Genomic DNA, 20,078 nt, shown 5'->3' with positions numbered 1-20,078 from the left:
TACAATGCTTCAAAAGCTAACTGCTTTAAAAGCTATCATCACAATCCCTCCAGCAACAACATCCTTCAGACCCCCTTGCATCCTATCCCTTAATTTTGCAAACACCTTGATACTTACTTGCTACAACTCCAATCACCTTACTAAACGCTGAAGTGAAAGGTGATGCTATTCAGCCAGCTGAGCCCCTACCCTGAGTTTTAAAGAAATCCCATAATCTATAGCTGATGCCAGAAGTTTTCCAATACATTCTCTGGTAATTAAAGGTTAATTTGGTAACACTTCACCCAGCAGCATGATCTAGCAAAGCAATGACAGGTACAGCTTCATTGGATATTATCTGACTATCACTGTTCCATTCAGTGCATGATGCTTCACTCACCTCCATCTACAGAGGTGTTAGGGCCATTATTTTTCTCACTGAAAAACTATCATGATAAGTTTCAGCCATTCTTCCTATGTCTGTGACATGATAATCAAATTTGAAAGAGGGAGTAGGAGCAAGGACAATCATTTAGAAATAAAGTCCCATCTCTGGTTCCTCTTCTGACACACTCAGAGGAATGTCAGGATCATGGTGCTTTCACATGGAGTTAACTGTCTGCCATGACAAAAGGATTGTGAGATACTACCTGAGCTCTGTGTAACCTCTTTAGCTCCTCTTGCTTGGCTTGTCTACGGGCAGCTTTCTGCACTCGACGGGTCAGCTTGGCATTCAGTTCCTCTTCTGTGTAGGCTCTCTGAAGGAAGGAAAAACAGGAGCAGACTTTATTTGCATGCTCAGAAGTATGGGGGGAGGGATGACCATTTTCTCTTCCAAAATCTCAGAAGGGAGGTGTTCTGTCTTTGCCATAGCTGTGTCAAAAGTCAAGCTTCTGTAGGCAAAGGTGTTCACAGTACAGTGAGCAACAATTTCAGTGTCAAACCAGAAGCGAAGAAGCAAATAAGCCAACTGCAAAGCTATGGTTTTATCTAATGTCCCACCCCTGCCTTCTACTGCTAGATGAAACCCCTCCCGAAAGATCAAATCAATTTTTGTTTTATTTCTCAATAGACTTAGCCAAATGGTTTTAGTTAAATCAATGAGTACCATATAGAGGGGTCACCTTGACTTCATTTTAAAGGAAGGTAAAGGCATGTCTACATGAAGAGTTACAACGCTATAAACTAAGAAATTATTATAGACTAGTGTCATTGTATTGGTATTTCCCTCTCCCTATTTTATTCTGGAGCAAGAACATCCAGAGTTGGGAATTATACTGATATAACTGGTAATGATGTCCTGTGTAAATTTATGCAACTTTTCTATGCATCAAGAAGGCAAAAAGACATTTGAAAACAGAATGACATTCTGGTGTGAGATGGGAAACCCCATCTCAAGAGCAACCCCACAAAACTGGCTGGTGTGAAACAGAGCAAACAACTCCTGAACTAAAATTAGAATATTACAACACCAGAAGCCATCCAAAAGGAGAAAGGCTACGTTTACAGAAACAGAAAGGTATTTCCTCCTTTTCCCTCAGTGAATCTAGTTTAAAACTAAGTATTTTTTACATTACTGAAATGGGGTTTAGTATCTTATCAGGTATACTAGTTGGTTATCTTGTAGTCTAAGAAGGCTTCCTCTCATAGACTTTTAAGAGTGTCAGAGAAACTTCACAGCTGCATTAAGTGAACTACAGTGAAGAAACGACACTTCCCTCATACGTGTATGCAAGTTTTAAGGGACAGCTCTAAACAGATGTCTCCCACTTCCAGAAAGAGATCTTCTCCATGGACAGTCCACTTTAAAGACAAAATGTTAAGACAGACCACCCTGAAATTTGCTTTATCTAGTTATTGTACTGCCACATTCATCAGTCTGCCTCTGGTTTATTGTTCTCAGTAAATAGAGATTTAAGTTAGGATCAGCTCTATTAAAAATCCCTCAGATAGGTGGTTATCAAACACCATTGTTAAAGCTCCAAGAATTTAACACTTCACTTTTTCTTTTTTTAAAAAAAACACAAAATCTACAATGAAACCCAAATCAAAAGGCAAAGTGATAAAGGGTGTGACTTTCCTATCCCATGTAACACTGTTGTGACTGTGAAGATATGACAAGAATTTCAGAAAGAAGCACCATTCCTGAAATAGAAATGGAACCTCTATCTTGATTTTAGGTTGATACAGAGTTTCACTAAGATTTCATTGAACTCAACAATTTTGAAGTACACTGATTAAAGTGTGATGATTCACTTGAACTCATATTCTAAGTATTACAAAAAAGAATATGTGTTTTTAAACACAAAAAGGAAGCCTACAGAGGGTGGAAGCAAGGACAAGGAGCCTGGGAGGAATACAGAGAAAGTGTCCAAGCAGCCAGGGATCAGGTTAGCAAGGCCAAAGCCCTAACAGAATTAAATCTGGCCAGGGACATCAAAGGCAACAAGGAAAGCTTCTATAGGTACATCAGTAATAAAAGATTAGGGAAAATGTGGGCATTCTTTGGAAGGAAATGGGAGAACTGACTACACAGGATATGGAGAAAGCTGAAGTACTCAATGACTTTTTTGTCTTCACCATCAAGGGCTCCAGCCACACCATCCAAGTCACAGAAGGCAGACGAAGGGACCGAAAGAATGAAGAACCACACACTGTAGGAAAAGATCAGGTTTGAGACCATCTAAGGAACCTGAAAGTGCACAAGTCCATGGGGCCTGATGAGATGCATTCGTGGGTCCAGAGGAAACTGGTGGATGAAGTGGCTAAGCCAATATCCATCGTATTCGAGAAGTCATGGGCAGACCAGTGAAGTTCCCACTGACTGGAAAAGGGAAAACATTACCCCATTTTTAAAAAGGGAAAGAAGAAGAACCCAGGAAACTACAGGCCAGTCAGTCTCACCTCTGTGCCTGGCAAGATCATGGAGCGGATCCTCCTGGAAACTCTTGCTAGGGCACATGGAAAATAAGGAGGTGATTGGTGACAGCCAACGTGGCTTCACTTGTCAGGCAAAATTTGCCATTAATTTGGTGGCCTTCTACAACAGGGTTACAGTGTTGGTGGATAAGGGAAGAGCAACTGACATCATCTACCTTGACCTGTGCAAAGCATTTGACAGTTTCTTGCACAACATTCTTGTATCTAAATTGGAGAGACATGGTTTTGGTGGATGGACAATTCAGTGGTAAGCAACTGGCTCAAAGGTTGCACTCAAAGAGTTGCGGTCAATGTCTCCATGTCCAAGTGGAGAGCAGTGACGAGTGTTGTTCCTCGGGGGTCGGTGTTGGGACCAGCACTGTTTAACATCTTTGTTGGCAACATGGACAGTGGGATTGAGTGCACCCTCAGCAAGTTCACTGACAACACCAAGCTGGGTGGTGGGGTCAACACGCTGGAGGGAAGGGATGCCTTCCAGAGGGACCTTGACAGGCTTTAAAGGTGGGCCCATGCAAACCTCGTAAAATTCAACAAGGCCAAGGGCAAGGTCCTGCACATGAGTCAAGGCAATCCCAAGCACAAATACAGGCTGGACGATGAGTGGATTGAGAGCAACCCTGAGGAGAAGGACTTGGAGGTATTAGTAGATGGAAAACTGAATATGAGCTAGCAATGGGTGCTCGCAGCCCAGAAAGTTAACTGTACCCTGGGCTGCATTAAGAGAAGTGTGACCAGCAGGTCAAGGGAGGGGATTCTCCCCCTCTACTCTGCTCTTGTGAGACCCCACCTGGAGTGCTGTGTCCAGTTTTGGGGCCCCAACATAAGAAAGACATGGACCTGCTCAAGCAGGTCCAGAGGAGGCCACAAAGATGATCAGGGGGCTGGAGCCCTCCCTTATAAGGACTGAGAGAGTTAGGTTTGTTCAGCTTGGAGAAGGCTCCAAGGAGACCTTATAGCAGCCTCCTAGTACCTGAAGGTGGCTATGGGAAAGATGGTGAGGTACTCTTTATGAGGGAGTGTAGGGATAGGATGAGGGGTAATGGTTTTAAACTGAAATAGGGTAGATTTAGATTAGATCTAAGGAAGAAAATCTTCAATGTGAGGATGGTGAGACACTAGAACAGGTTTCCCACAGAAGCTGTGGCTGCCCCCTCCCTGGAAGGGTTCAAAGCCAGGTTGGACGGGGCTTTGGGCAACCTGGTTTAGTGGAAGGTGTCCCTGCCCATAGCAGGGGGCTTGGAACTACATAATCTTTTAGGCCCCTTCCAACACAAATCATTCTAAGTTTCTATGATTATGTAATTAATTACCTTGAAATCCAATTTGTTCTGAAGCTGAAAGATCATCCACACCACTCTGCGTGGTGGTGCACTGCTCTGCACTGATGATTACATGTATTCTAACTAGACAATATGGATCTTAATGCATTTCTGGTAGACAACCTCCACAAAGAATTTGCTGCCCATGTCTGCTAACATCTCATGCATGCACTGTCAATGTTTGTGATGTTAGTGCACATGTGATGGGTAGCTATGGATTCAATGGGTTAATATTGGGGCATGCAATGCAGCAATGGCCAACTAGTGGGAATGGAGACACACTACCTTTGATGAATATGATCTCTTGAATGCCAAGGCGTGTGGTACATAAATCGACTTTAAAGGGGGAATGGTAAAGGAAAAAAAAATAAAAATAAAACGTACAAAATGAAGTAAAATCAATTCAACATTGAAAACAGATGCACAGTAATAAAACAAAGCTGTTTTTAAATGAAACATAAAATAGTGCAAATGCTGAACATGACCCAGACTGATGAAGCACAATGGAACTTCTGTGCAGAAAATCAAGTTTCTAGCACTCTCCTAAATGCAATTAGCTTTGTCAGCCTCTTTGAAAATGAGGAGATGGGGAGGGGAGGACGAGGAGAGCTATTTTCTCTATCCAAGGACATTCTACATTACCCTCTCCTCAAAAATAAGGCAAGTAAATTATTTAGGTTTTATAAGAGAGATAAATACCCCTATGTTATGAAGTACAGAGGGCATTGTGCCATTCTGGGCAAACAGCCAGCATTTTGCATTTTCACATTCAAATGTCTAGAAACAGTCACAAATGAAAAGCCATAGAACAGCTTTAGCATGTATGCAAACTTCAGTAAAAAGCAAGCTACCTGTGGTAGTAAAACACACATCTGATCACGACGCTACAATTGTACAGGAACATGACAAACACACACAAAATGACACACACCTATAAGCAGAAGACCCATGAGGCATTTACATTAGAAATTCTTTATAAGATGCTTCTCTTGAAAGACACTACATTAAACAACACTGAATTAATTCACTGCTGATCACAAAGAACAGGCTAAACAGAGCAAGCTGTCTGGGAAGCAAGCTCACTACAAGTATGAACAAAGCAACACAAGCAGAATTTCAGTTTAAAGAAGGGGTTCACATAAAAGTCATGTGGCCCACAGGAAGTCAGCTCTTATCCATAAGCAGCAGCCAGTTTGTAGCTTAAAAATGACAGCCCCCACCCCAAATCATCACAAACCCAGTTTTGTCAGATTTGAAGATCAGCTGTATTTCTTTTGACATCAAGGCATTCCAGTGTTGGTATGTATGTTCTACATCCTTGGACAGGATGCAGTAAAACTAGTGGAGTTCTCATTCATTTCCTCTAAATAAATTAATTCTCAAAACTATTCTTTAGAAAATAGGCAGATGCTGAGCAAATAAATTCTTAAAGTAACTTCAGCAACAGGAAATGGGAGAAAATGAGATACCACCACCATACTTGGGTGAGATATTTCCAGTATTAGGATTCCAGGCAACTGCCACTGTTACCTGTCCCCTTCAATGCTTAGTGGATGAGATCTTTTTTCCTGCAAAAGCCATTTTAAATCAAAGTAGCTCAGCACAGGAAAAAAAAAAAAAAAAGAACCATCAAGGCCTACCAAAGTCTGAAAACAAGCATGAACCATACTGAAGCCCTGCTTCCTCCTGAAGGAGCGTACAAGGCAGAACAGTAACTGTAACTCTTATCTGAACCCCCTGTATTGCGTATCTGTCCTCTGCTAGCCACAGGTACCTCATTCTTCTGCATCTCTTGGAAAATACAGAATTTCTCATGAAACACCTTGAGGGCATGTAAGGAGGAATGGAGGGGTGGGAGAGAAAAAAAGGGAATAAAATAAAACCAAAATAATCTTCCTCTTAGGAGAGATCTAGGTCAACTAGGGAGAGAGATTAAAAGAGAGTTAAGTAAATACAGAAAATTCCTACTTTCTTCATCAACTCCATCCATCAGCCTTAAATTCATTAGTTATTCAAATTCAGCTCACTATATATACACAGAAAGCACTTCCTATGACACTTCAATTTGCAGTATTTCATACGTTTGCCATCTGAGCCAAGTATGAACTATGTGACACGGATCTGTTCATGCTGGATGACAGGTTTGAGACAGGAGGCACAGGTCACTGTGACAGTACCCTCTCAGATGCTCTATTCTTCCCAAGTTTTTTTTAACATGTGAACAAGGCACCACCAGGAAGGGACAGAGGGAACACATTTTTCATTCTTCAGTACCAGAAGAGCTTGAGTGTTCTGTGGAGTCACTGAAATACCTATGTATTCCTCCAAACCTTGTGAACTCCGTCTAGTACAGCTTAGAAGCTCTCAGGAATTAAAGAAGGGCTCTTCCCCATTACTATGATTGAACAGTTCCTTACATTTTTCACTTACTCTTGCATTAATACTGCCATCCTAAAATTTCAAGTTTAAAAGCAACTAAAAGCAAATATATGACTCTTGGCTCTCACAATGTATTTTCCACATATAAATATTTTTGCAAGTAAATTAAATATATTTTTCTCTCCGAGCTTTTATGGAGACCTACTTGTGTATCCTCCTTCCTTCTCAGTAGCTTCCTTAAAGCACCCCTTGAAGTGAAACTATTTTGTCTAGAAAGCTGCTGATATGTCTTACAGTATGACATTATAGCACTAGCTAGGGAAGGTTGGTCAGGAGCAAGAAACAGTGCTCTCAGAGGAAGCAGAGTTTATACCAGACCACACTGCAACAAAACCACCAGGCTAAGACCAACCCCATATACTGGCATTTCATAAAGGCTCACTACTATGTGTTTCAGCTTCACAGTTGTTACCTACATACACAAGACATATGGAAATAGCAAAAGACTCAATGATCTTAAAGGTCTTTTCAACCTAAATGATTCTATGACTTTAAGTCCTCAAAGAAAAAAGGAGAAACAGCTAAAGAGAAGGTACTAATTCAGACTGTACACATTCTCTACTTCCAGGAAAAATAAGTAAACCTACATGAGCTGCAAACTGCAGCTTGTCGCTTACCTCTTAGTTGATGATCTGTCTTGACTATGTTCTTGATGTATGCAAAAGTACATTCCTGTCTGTAGTTTGCTTGGAATTCTACCAATTCAATCTATCAAGTAGGCTGGTAAAACAATATCCTAAAATTGGACCCTTACAAAAAGTAAGAACTATCTCATTGTTATATTTTTGCAACAACATTAGTGCCAGTAAAATTTACTCTTCTGACAGTAAATGTCTGTTTTCTGTAGATCACTGGCATGCTCACAACAGGAATTCAGTATTCTGACTGTGATATTTGTCATAAAGTAATGTCACAGTGAGACAACAGATAATCACAGTAGAGAGCAGCTTGCAATTGTGAAATCAAGTGAAACCAACTTATTTTAGGCAGAACAGTCAGCCAACTTACAGGAAAGCCTGGTCCACAGAAGAAACAGTAAAACTGACAAAATTAATCTTTCAAGTTTCTGATGTGATTCTCTGAACCTGTGACCTGCACAACGCTAGACCCATCTAAAATGCATCTGCCATCTGCTTACCTCTCGCTTGGATTTTTGGGAGGAGCGTTCCAGAATATCATCACTGGAGAGGTCAGAGTCCTCTGAGAAACTCAGGTGTTGACGGAGCTGCAAATCTGAGAAGCCAGGAGTAAAAAGGGCAAGTTAGAGAAGTGGTAAGTACTTTTTCTGTAAACATTTCAGAACTCAGTTGTAAGTTGATTGATCTTCAAAAATACGTAATCCTTCATGACAGTCTCCATTGCTTTGCCTGGAATTAGAGTGATCGGAGAAGCACTGATCCGCAAAATGTTCAATATTAGCTAGAAGCTTCATTCTAAGAAGCATCACTTTCTGCAAACACTGTTAAAAATAATGGTCATGATTCTTCCCTTGTACTGTATCAATGCTCTTATGATAGACACAGCACTTGGATGACAATGGCTGGCACTATTTTGGCTATTTGTACAAGGCCAGAGTAATGCAACATGTTTGCTTTCAATCATATTTATGGCTAACTTATTTATTGTATCACAAGCTGCCATTAAACATCTCCACCTGCACTTGATGGTATGTGAGAGAGATTTACATGAGGCCATAGAATCCCCACTTGACAGATCAGCAGACAATTGCCAGATCACTGAGAACATAGGAGTGACTGCATCTCTGCAGTCTTCAGCATCCTTGGAGTCAGGTTGAAAGCAACAGAACAGACCACCCAAGGAAAAGATGAGGACCAGATTTAAAATAGAGATGAAATGTCACAAACAACTGATTCCAGCAAACAGTGCTTACTTCTCAAATCAAAGGCAGAAAACAGATGTGCCTTACTGAAAGTGAAGCCTTTATTTAAGGATCCTTTGTTTTCAGTGGCATATCAGCTAATTCTGTCAATACGCAAATATACAATTTGAGCTGCTAGCACTTACCCTTGATCTGCATTGGGGAGCAGTGTCATTCAACACAGTAGCTGAACGACAAAGTAAGCCAAACTTACTTTCAAGGATACCTAGCTATAGAAAAAAGTATACATAGCTATTATACCTGCAGCTGTAACCAACAGAGAAGCTTTGTGCTTGCCAGAATCCACAGTGGCACTACTTGAGGGAGTGCTTGGGCAGGATCTGTCATCAGTCTTTTTCTTTTTGTCTTTCTTATACCCAGAGAAAACAGACTTCCATAATGACCTAGGCTTTGTTGCTTCCTCTGTTCCGCCACTAGATTTGTCAGAAAGCCTGCTGTCATTTTTGGATTTCTTCTCCTTTTTGTTCTTACGAGGGGAGAAAAGAGAAGTTCTTTTCTTACTTTTCCCACTGGAGCCTTCTGAAGATGTGACAGACCCCTCAGGTCCAGCCACATCAGAAGCAGGAGTGCAGAACTTCTCACTAGCAGCATCATGCTTTCGTGAGGATCCCTCTGCTATTTTTAAGGCCAGATGCTTTGGAGAGTCATAAAACAACTCTTTAGTCTTCAAGGGCATAGAAGATGCCTTTCGTGCCCTTGTGGCCCCAGCAGCAGCAGCCATCTCCATATCTTTCATCTTACACAACTGTTTAGCCATGGCATCACGTAGTGCTTGGCTCTTAACAGACTTCTCTCTGGCTCTCATTCTTTCTTCAGCAAGCTCCTTGGCCTCTGCAGAAATTTCAGGCAACACTCTCTTCTTTTGGTTAACTCCTCCTTCCATTGAGGGTGGACCACCATTTTCTTTAACCAAGGGCAAAAGAAGTGCTTTCTCTGGCCTTGGCCGACTGGTAGGAGGTGTAAAGAACTTCTCACGAAGGCTTGAGTCCTCCGTCCTGTCATCATATGTGTCTTCTACATCATCAGCAAATGGAATCTCATCCACACTCTCTGCAAAAGACTTCCGCATATCATCTTTTTTGGCCTGGGTTGACTCTCTGGGAGCAGAGGTCACCTCATGGCGTAGGGGAGCAGGAGGTGTTGATGCTGGTGTTGGAGGTGACCTGGATTCAACCTCATTCTGCCAGACTGCTTGATGCCTCTTTCTACGCAAAGTGGCTGGTTCTTCACCCTGAGGAGGTGGTGGTGGCGGACTTGATGGAGGAGTAAGCATTGTAGAGTCAGAAGTGTTGAAGCTCTGGCTAGCCATAGTTCTCATGTTAGATGAGCTCTCCTGAAGGCCAAGTCCAGAACTGCTGGATACATCTCTCCTTACTTCACTGGAACTCTTTAGCTCTTTTTCTGATGGAGATTTTGGAGTGAGCAGAGAAATCTGCTCATTTTCTAACTTGGACATTCCCTGTCGTCTTGGGGCAGGCTGGGGTTTTACAAGATGGATCCTTTCATCCCCTGAAATATTCTCACTATTAAAAGTCTTTAGAGGAGTTGTCTCAAGGGCAGATACAGTAAAATTTGTCTCTGAGCGTCTGTTTCTGTTTACTGGGGTGAGCCCTAAGCTCCTCCGGATTTCAGCACTCTTCATCCAGAACTCTTCTACAAGGTTACTCCGTTTCAGGGCTTCTTCTGCGGTAGTAGGGCTCCCCAGTTTTTCCATCTCGCTACCCTGGCCCCTAAGGACCAGTTTGGCTAAAGGAGTAGATGTTAAGGCTGGGACAGGTTGGAAACATACTGGAGGCTCCACTGGGGATGGAATGGATGTTTCGGTGGAAGGCAAAGGCTGGGAACAGATGGGCTTTTGAGCAGATGTTGGGGATGAAGCCAATGTTGGTGCCGCTGGCTGAGACTCTGCTAGTGATGTGGGTGCAATGGCTTCTGGTGATGCAGCTGGCTGGGATAACACTGGAGATGGTGGTACCAAAGGACTCTTAACTTTCCTGTCTTTGGGAATTTCATCCTTTGGACCTTCTTCAAGAAGGAAAGGCTCAGGAAAAAAGCGTGCCTCTGGAGATTTTATTGCACGGGATACTTCAGCCAGAGGATCTTTTACATCCTACAAAAAATGAAAAAGGGAAGTATTAATAATCACTAGCCACATTAGAATACTGTTCCATTTTTTTTGCTTTTAACAAACTTAGCAATAAAGAAACCATCCAATTATCAAAATACAAAAAACCCCACACATGGCATCGCATTCACAAGCCTGGAACACCACTTAGGACTTCTCATCAGACATGGTTCATTTTTCTGCCCCATTGTATAAACAGTCTTTTGTAGATGATATTGTAGCAAAGCAAATTTAATTTTTGGAAGAAAAGACACTAAACTGAATTTCAGAAATCCATTTCTATCTTTTCGCTCTCTCCCTTCAAATCTCCAACTCTGTGTATTGTGCTGGTCCCCTGTCTCAGACAAATTTGAAGCAAGTCTCTCCAGCTCTCACCAACACAGTACTTTCTGCTGGCTAGCATCTGATGTAATGCTTTCTTAAAGTAAGGGGTGCTTTCTCTTTTAAGAGTAAATTAGGCTGCAATTTCCTTGACCCTTAATGGTCTGATAAGTCTTGGTTTTCATTTCCTACATCCAGACTGCCATATTACTCAGCAGCACAATTCATTGTTTTATAATTTAATCCTTTGGCAGTGGACTCCTCTTACTGAGTGCTAGTATTATTCTTTCCAATGACATTTTTTGCACCAGATTTCTTTTGAATGCAGTTTGGTTTAACTGACACATGACCATCAGAGCATGAACCTCTCTATCTGTATGCTTGTATGACACATATTGAACACCCAGACCTTGAATATTGCATTTAGGCACTGTCCCGATATAAACAATGACTATGTCTAACAATCATTTGATGGTCCTGAAAAAAAACCCTTAATTTTAATAGAAAGTGGATGTTGTCAGCAATAGCTGTCAGCAAACCAGCCTTATCCTATAATGTGTCCATTGTAAAAGTAAAATGTTTTTTGACAAAACTCTTTAGGATAAAGCCTAATCTTTTAGTAATTCCTTAAAAACAAACAGTTGGGAGGGAAAAATTTGAACTGAACCTTTTAAGGGTCATTTCTGCTCTTACACACCAGTAGCTGGAAACTCCAGACTACGCTTGCATGCTGACACGAAGGCTGACAACATGACAGTATATCACTGACGTCTCACTGCCTTAAGCTGAACTAAGTTGCTACTCTGGAATAAATAAGCACTGCTTTGGTTACTACTAAGTAATATAAATATAATTTTGAGTTGCAACTGTACAGATTCTGCTTTTGCTACAGAAAAAGATAGCCAAACTAGGATAAACAGGAAATCACTTACTTAAGGCTCCCTTCATGCATTATGTATACCTCGTTATCTGCACATTGAAATTAAAATATCCTGTATAATTCTTTTGTGGGCTTTGTGATGCAAACTTGTATGACTGTGACAGAGCCATTACACTCTGAAGATAGGAAAGATAGTACCTGATTTTTAAAATGAAGTCAGATTTCAAGATGATCAACATAAATTACAGAGACAGGAAAGAAGGAAAGCCCACTGCTGTCAGTCCACATTAATTTATCCAACAAACTGCTCTATTGAACTACAGGTAGTAATTAGAAAACATCAAAGATTCCCTTTCTTACCTCTGCTTGTTTTGCTTTGGGGCTATCAACTGGAGACAGAGGAAGAACACCATCACCAGATGACTGGATAGGGATGGATGGCTTGCATGGATCTAGGAAAAGCAAAAAACTTTCCAAAATCACACGACACTTCTAATACTATTTTTTTACCGTTATACACAGCAAGTAGTGACAAATTTTTCAGATTTTTACAAATTCTAGACTAGACATTTGGAACACAGACAAAAATTTTGAAGTGTCAAAAATGGTACAAGCTTTTTAACATATAAGCTTCTACAAGAAAAAGCAGTTAGATAGGTTCTCGTGCTTCAGGAAGCTGTAATTAATGGATTCAGAACATTCTTCTCAAAATGTTAATGCAAGTACATACCCTGCCACTGAGAGTAGTAAGATGGTTCAAATTCAAGAGACTGTCTTCTCTTAAATCTAATAAATGTATAGACTACGCCAAATGCAATTACAATCATTCAAATACTGATGGGAAAGCTATTACCTTCTGTCACACTGCAAGAAGCACCTTCTGCTCCTTCTTCTTCATCTTCAGAAACTTTTAGTTCTGGCTCTTCAACACCACCCTGATGTAAGCGAAACTCTGCTTCTGCATCAGATGGGATGTCATCTGATCACAGATGAGGCAGGGGAAAAAAACAAGAGATCTTGGAAACAAATCCATCAGGACATCTGTTTGTTATTTAAAAGAGCTTTTATAATCCTTTCTTTCTATTCACATGGTGCTAGTCACTTTCATAACCTGAAAACCTAAATGTTTCACTCCTTTTTTCTGTGTACTAATTAGAACCATTTTAGCAGTAAATGATGGAGTATTAGTACAAATAAATTAGTAATTGAAGTCATACCTCACCAGTTTTCTGGAAATCTGACAATGTTTTCTGGCATATGCAGTTCATTTTACACTAACAAGGGAAGATTTTTGGCATAATATTGTGGACTTTTCACAAATTTGTTTATATTTCTGTTATTCAGTAGGATTAGTACTGAACACAGACCCAAGACCAAGCCCTCTAGTTAGCAGATGGTGAGAAATTTATTCTACAATCCATGGCATCAAGAGTTCTTTTTGTCCTTCACTCCTGGCTCCCTCTCTCGAGTATTTGAAACAAATTCATACATCACTAAAGATCAGGTTTAAGTACCCTCATACAAAGGTTTAAATGATGCATGCCAGTACCCTACCGTCATCCAGCTCTGCACCTGTGTCTCCCTCTTCACCTGCCTGCCCTTCCGTGTCTGCAGGCTCTGTGCCCAACTCGTCCTCCACATCATTATCTTCACATGGAGCTAGAATATATTCAATATTGAGAAAAAAAACAAAATAAACCCCCCCAAAAAACTATACAGTAAAAAGGTTCTACATTGAACTGTACCAACAGTGTATAGAGAAGATCTTTATTAACTGCTGCCAAAACAACAAATCCTGAAATGTGCCACCGGCAAAGACATCTATGGTGAAATGATACTTCCAGACTCCAACAAAACAAGGAATGCCTGCCCTTATCTCCAAGCCACTTGTAGCAAAAGCAGCCAGGGCTTTTCTGAGCAACAGGCCTTGTGAAAAATTAAACAAGGAGGAGACTGGGAGGACATCAAACCAGAATAAATTCTAATGTTCTTCCAGGAAGATTATTTTTTTCTTTACCGCACCAGAACAGCTACCATCACTTTACAGCATATGCATATTAGGTGAAACCTGAAATCTCACAATGTAGCACAACTGTTCATCTTGAAATTAAAACAGGCTTTTGAAGGTGTAAGTCAGAGACAGAGTCTAGCTCTGGGATTGACCATTATTACGTTTGGAAACTGTTTTAACTCTGTGCAGCTACCGTAGTCTTTGAGACTTGATATGCTGTACAAGTTAGTAGGACACAAATTGAGATATTTTAAAGTAAATTAAAAGATATTTTGAAAGTTTTCTGTTTACAGATCATTATTTGATTTGTTGGATTGAAAAAAAGAAAAAAAATCTTGAATTTATAACTCTGAAAAGGGCATTTGACATTGCTACTTCTGATTACAGGAGAAGAGAGAAGACTGAACTGTAGGGTCTAAATTTCATTATTAAATGACACTTTTTTAAAAAACCCCTAAATCTTATACCTTGTCCCACCTCTAGTGCTATGGATGATTTGCTTAATTTTTTTTTCTTAAGCATTTTTCATAAAACATATTTTAAATATAAAAAAAAGCATTTCCATTTTTGTTCCACAGTAGAGGCAGTCAACTACATTTTTAGATTTCTGCAGTGAGTTAGCATCAATTCATGTTCAACACATGCAGACATTTAACTCTGTTGTATATCCTATTGCAAATGCATACAGTGTCAGCATGTATTATTATGCACAACGTTTGCTAATTATAAAGGATACAGTCTTATAATGATGCTGACATATATTTATAACCTTCTTGGTTGATTCTATACCAGTAAACTAAGCGGTGCAAGTCTCTAGACCTGAATGCATACAGTGTCATACTGTTATCTTTAGGAGGGCTCCTGGCACGACTCCCAACAGTTAGCCCCCATGGTAGGGCTAGAGGCTTTTTCCAACAGGCTGTCCAGATGCAGCCCCCTGATTCTGAATAGCAAAGAAGTTTAGCCATATGAGAGTGAATCACATTGTGCCAGCTTTCTCCTGAGTCAGGGAGTAGGCCCTGATCCTTTTTGTTTACTAGTGATGATGTGGCTTTTGTAACGATTTATATGCTAGCATTCCTAATTAAGACAATCTTGAAAACAAACGAACCCTCCCTATAACTGAGGTCTTGAAGCCTCTCCTCTTTCTCTAATATAGGTTTTTGCTTATTTCAAAACACAGCCTTCAGTGGGTGGTTTGTCTTTTTCCTTCAATCTGAGAACTTTTTTTCCATGCTTTTCCCCTCTGTAGCATTAAGACAGAAAAACATATGGGCTAGTTTATTTTCTGTCAACTACTGTGAAAAGGCAGTTACACTTACATGTGATAAAGCACTGGCCTATTCCCTTATGTCAGAGACTTACTCAATCCAGAATCTTACAGATTCTGAGAGAAGGAGATTGAATCATATGGCAAAGGCTGGACTGCCCACAGGGCTATTTACAAACCTACTGTACAAAACCAAACTGTGTCCCAATCTGACTGTTGCTTAGGTATGCAGTATCTTATGCTATTTTGGAAATGATAATGACATAGGATGGTTTTATGATAGCAGCAATGTGAGTAATCTTAATCAAAATCCACAAAAATATAACTGATGTTAGGAATATCTGATACCACTATGTATGTGTGTCTTCAGATCCAGAAACTATGAACTGACATGAAACAGAAAGAGAGGGTTGGAGAGAGGAGAAAAATCAGTTCTTAAACATGTTGGTACACAAAACTCAACAGAAGATTATGGATGCATAGATAAGTAACAAATTGGTGCAAGGGTGGATCCCATTTTGAGGGACACGGAGAGTTTTGCAGGTGGCTAGTTATATTATACATATACTGTGCATATACGTATATGCAGTTAGGAAAAGGAGCAAGAGGCCAAAAGCTGTCACACAATAACTCAGAAGCTACACGCTATGGCAGCCAGAAACTGGGATCAGCACTTGGTTCATATCAGCTAGCAACCATAAACAGACTGCATTGTGTGCAAACACCTTATAAACACTGCTGCCTTGCCAAAGCAGCAGCAGAAGCAAAGTTTTATACGCAAGCTAGCTATTCTGATGTGCCAAAGCAACTTAGCCATAGATCAACTACCCAGACACAAACTGCTGCTGTTCCACTGATTTAAGATACCTTCATCACTTTACACAAATTTACTCCCTTACTCCAATCCCAGAATCTTCATTGGTTTTGTAATAGAGCTTAGAGGACCATATTTAAAAAATCAGTGGAGCTCTACCATCCTTCAACTTTCCTGAGGCGTTCCTAAATAATGTGAAGCCCAAGTCAAAGGAGACACAACAGTCATCACTATTCCTGAAGATCCCAGCTTCAACCTTATTATTCTTTCTTGTTTTCACCAGAGAACTAGAGTCTGCAGTTGCTACAGAGAACTGCAATTGCTTTAAGCACTCTGTCACTTAATTTTTCAACTGCAAGAAAGCCCCGTGTCCTTTTAGTCATGGAGCTAGGGAGAGAATAACTGGTCAGTCTTCAGTTTACAAAGCAAATCGAAGCACTCATCTATATTCCTCCTACTTTATTACACCCAAAATAACCTCTCTGTTTGGCCTGCCTTCACAAGGGTTACAACAAATGTCATGTTCATGCAAGAATGGACTGTCTGAGCAAGGCGTGCATGCACACTCCCCCTTCCTCCCTCCCTCCATGTCCAGTCATGCAGTAGCGACAGGGCCGTAAATTCCAGGGTTAAAGTACCAGCTCAGCTGCTGAAGGCATGGAGAAGAGACGGGCAAGGTTATTGTGCATTGGAATACATAGAACATCACCAAACTACCTCCAGGGACTGTCTCCAGCCACGCCTGTACCGCCTCATGGCGTACGGAGGGAAGGTCGGATGCTGAATTTAAAAAACAATAAATTGCAAGAAATCAAAATTAGACCATCAATAAGTGTCTAAAACAGAAGAGTGACAAAGGGAAATTTTTAAGTGGCAAATACAAGAATAAAATCTATTGAGATGTTAAAACAACCAATTCCAGGCTTGGGATTTAAATTGAGATAACATACAAATGTCAGGGACCTAGAAAATACAGACAGGCACAGTGAGAAAAACACCTCTTCTGACCAGCAGCTTGCTGCCGCTGTGCTCCACTTGAAAGTCCGCAGAGGAGGTAAACTAAGAGATGAAAGATGTGAGCAATGACTGACAGACAGTTTTAACAGGCACCCCAGAACCTGTGCTGCCTGGGTGAGAATGCCAGCAGAGGAAGAAGAGCACCCAAAGCAGAAAGAGAGGGGCTTTTACGTACTGTCATGCTATCCCAGGCTTTCACATCAAACCCTATTGCCACTGCTACTGATGGGCTCTCCAAATATCTCATACCACAGAATACAGCTCAGCCAGGAACAAATTTGTCTGTTGAACTCAGGTTGAAAACTTATAGCATATCCACAAGTACCTACTGGTGGCAGCCCTTTAAAAAACCAAACTGCTGATATGCCTGCACACACCTGTACTGTAGGACAAAGTAATTGAAGCAGCTAATCTAGTGATCAGGATTGTCCTAGTTTGCCACAGTTTTGGGGGAAGGAAAGGAAATACTGCCTTCCTTCCCAAAGGAAGCTGAAAAGGTGACAAAATCAGTTTTGGAAGGATCATCTTTTGCTGGCAGCTGTACCAATACACTACAGAAAAATAGGAATGATAAAATACAAATTAAAAGAAAAATTTGGAAACTGCAGTGATACAGACCCTCAAGCAGAAGCTAAAGTAACCTTAATTGTAGTAAGCTTAAGAAACTGTGTTAATATTTTTTACTTAGCCTTTTTAAACATTAAACAACTACTCTAGCAATACTTAATGTTACAGACAGTTGAAGACAGCCTATTTCTGTGGTTGCAGTGGGAAGGGAATACCCATCTCTTATTTGTAGGGAGCAGATTTCATCAGGAAATCCCAGTGCACTCTACAAACTGCAGTTATAAGCATATCCAAACTGACCTGGAACTGTGCATCAAGTTACACCAGGGTTAACAAAACCCCACAAACATCTAGAACTACAAGGAGAAGATAATTATCTGTAATGAAGTATAATCAAGCAACACAAAATAAAGCTCTAGGCATTTTTAATAGAGGTCAGTCATTAACTTCATTTCACATTTGATGTAAAACACCCCCTCCCACAGCATACTTACTCCCTCTACAATTCTGACACAATGTTACAGGCTCTGAGAGAAGACTACTACTCATCAACTGCATGGTTAACATTTATTAAGCCTAGGCTTCTGCATAGGTAAAGCACTTATGACATACTTACCTTAAGACACACTGTAATATAGTCTAGAATAAAGTCACAGCAGGGACTGCTGGAAGGTGCTTACAAGAGTGCTAGACTATTGACATCTCCCCCCTCCACGGTTTTCCTTTAAGTAACTGGCAACTCACAAAGGTCACACCTCACTTAAAAAAATAGATATATTGTCAAATCTTAAACACAGGGAGGCAAAACCACCGCTGACCAGATTTGCAAGACGTTTGAACCCCATTATTCTCTACTAATACCAGATGCACTTTGAAAAGCTGCAGAGAAATATGCTCAATACAGAAGGTGACCCTGTTCAATCTTTGCTGTAGTAGCTATACAACACAGCCCTTTCAGTGTTCCCTAAAGAGGTGTAGGATCCTTACTGCTACAAAAAGAACATGACAACTTCTATTACTATCTGTAAAGTCAGTTACCGAGGGCTGACTGTCAGCACTATCAAATCATGTGTATAGTGAGGAAAAATGCTATGGAGTCAAAGCAGGCAGACAAATGGGTCAGAAGTCACGTGACTACAGACCTGAGAAAGCGGTCACTTTAAGTAGACTGGGACCTGAAAAGCAAAATGTTTAACCAGTGTAATTTCAGTGTAATTTGAAAGTAGTTCTCTTCAATCACTGCTACCCCTCCTGAAGTACACTGCTCTTGAAGGGCACAGAAGCAACAGAGCTGAACAGCTGCAACTGTGATCCAGCAACTGACAGTGCAGGGCTTGAGGAAGATTACCTCTGGAGGTGGAGGACTTTGATGTTGGGACCATTTTTTCCTCCTCCTCTTTTTCACGGATGTGTGTCCAGTGCACATCTGCCAGGATCTCCAGAGGATCCACCGGATTTACAATCTGCTGCAGTCTAAGGTTCCCAGCTAGCAGGAAGAAGGCATGGCATACCAGGTTGTAGGCAGGGCGTTATGAAGAATGGGGATGAAAAGATTGGACAACAGTGGAAAGGAAAGGTAACACATCATAGGAAGGGAAATAAGAAAAGAAGAAAAGAAAATATTACTGGCTAAGATCAGTTTGCAAGACAGACAGAAAAAGCTTAGCATCGTGTGTGCACACATACACCAATACAGCACTCCTCACACTTCCCATCAAAGCCGAACAATGCCATTCCAAAGGCAGAGAGATGCTATTAAAAACATCATCGTAGATTAACTCTATTGCAAGCAGCTTTGCTGAAATGAAAGACATTCTCTGGGTGTCCAACAGTGTGTGATATGTAAATATCAATTTAGCAAAAATTTCCAGCTCCTTCAGCCTAGTCATTATGATTATTGATAAAGACATCTTGCTTTTAAAGGCAAGGGACAATCTGCATTGTAGTTTGATGCACCAAAACAAAAGGACTTTCATTCTCTACTATTGGGCTAAGCACTCACTTCTGTGCTGGGTACATATTTCTTTGTGAATTAAACTACATGATGGATCTCAGAGTTTCACACGTGTGTAAGTACATATGGGCACACACTTACTGTAGCACTTAAAACACTACTTTGTTTACTCCTGCTTTTTTGTATTGACTTGTTTGAAATATAGAATTTTTTTCTGAAGAACAGCATTTTCATTATGACTTAACAGACCCCCACCTCCCCAGAAGGGACTTCCTGTTGCACAAATGAATTAATTTAAAAGAAATTGCATTACTCCTCAATTACCTGCCTGCACGAAGCTCAGCTAATTATGGAGTGTCAAAGGGGACCAAGGGCACCTAAAGCAACTAATAAGCAACTTGTTTAACTGCTGCAGAATACCCACCTTGGGAGCATCTACCTGGAGGTATATTATATTCATAGATCCTGACTCTTGCTATCTCCTATGGGAGTATAGCTTGGGTTTTATTTACCCATAATAAAATAACTCACTCTATGGTGGA

At 40.6% G+C, this 20,078-nt stretch overlaps 1 protein-coding gene across 6 annotated transcripts in view; it reads right to left on the bottom strand.

The window, feature by feature from the left end:
- Positions 1 to 20,078, bottom strand: part of MICAL3 (microtubule associated monooxygenase, calponin and LIM domain containing 3) — a 155,216-nt gene that overhangs the window by 21,978 nt on the left and 113,160 nt on the right. For 4 of the 6 annotated variants that reach the window (XM_026868080.1, XM_026868081.1, XM_026868083.1 and 1 more), the window contains 10 exons: positions 18,931 to 19,068; positions 16,716 to 16,778; positions 13,458 to 13,562; positions 12,757 to 12,882; positions 12,264 to 12,355; positions 8,818 to 10,687; positions 7,816 to 7,910; positions 6,013 to 6,060; positions 4,524 to 4,574; positions 630 to 737 (listed from right to left, as the gene is read on the bottom strand). In XM_026868080.1, coding sequence (XP_026723881.1) covers positions 630 to 737; positions 4,524 to 4,574; positions 6,013 to 6,060; positions 7,816 to 7,910; positions 8,818 to 10,687; positions 12,264 to 12,355; positions 12,757 to 12,882; positions 13,458 to 13,562; positions 16,716 to 16,778; positions 18,931 to 19,068 — 2,696 coding nt within the window. The remainder of the gene's footprint in view (positions 1 to 629; positions 738 to 4,523; positions 4,575 to 6,012; positions 6,061 to 7,815; positions 7,911 to 8,817; positions 10,688 to 12,263; positions 12,356 to 12,756; positions 12,883 to 13,457; positions 13,563 to 16,715; positions 16,779 to 18,930; positions 19,069 to 20,078) is intronic. The other 2 variants (XM_026868084.1, XM_026868085.1) reach the window with 1 other exon arrangement.

This window comes from Athene cunicularia (genome assembly GCF_003259725.1).
Source record: "Athene cunicularia isolate RWA chromosome 1 unlocalized genomic scaffold, athCun1 chr1_part2, whole genome shotgun sequence".
Classification (NCBI taxonomy): Eukaryota; Metazoa; Chordata; class Aves; order Strigiformes; family Strigidae; genus Athene; species Athene cunicularia.
The sequence above is the reverse complement of the archived record's forward strand: the minus strand, read 5'-3'. Positions and strand labels throughout refer to the sequence as shown.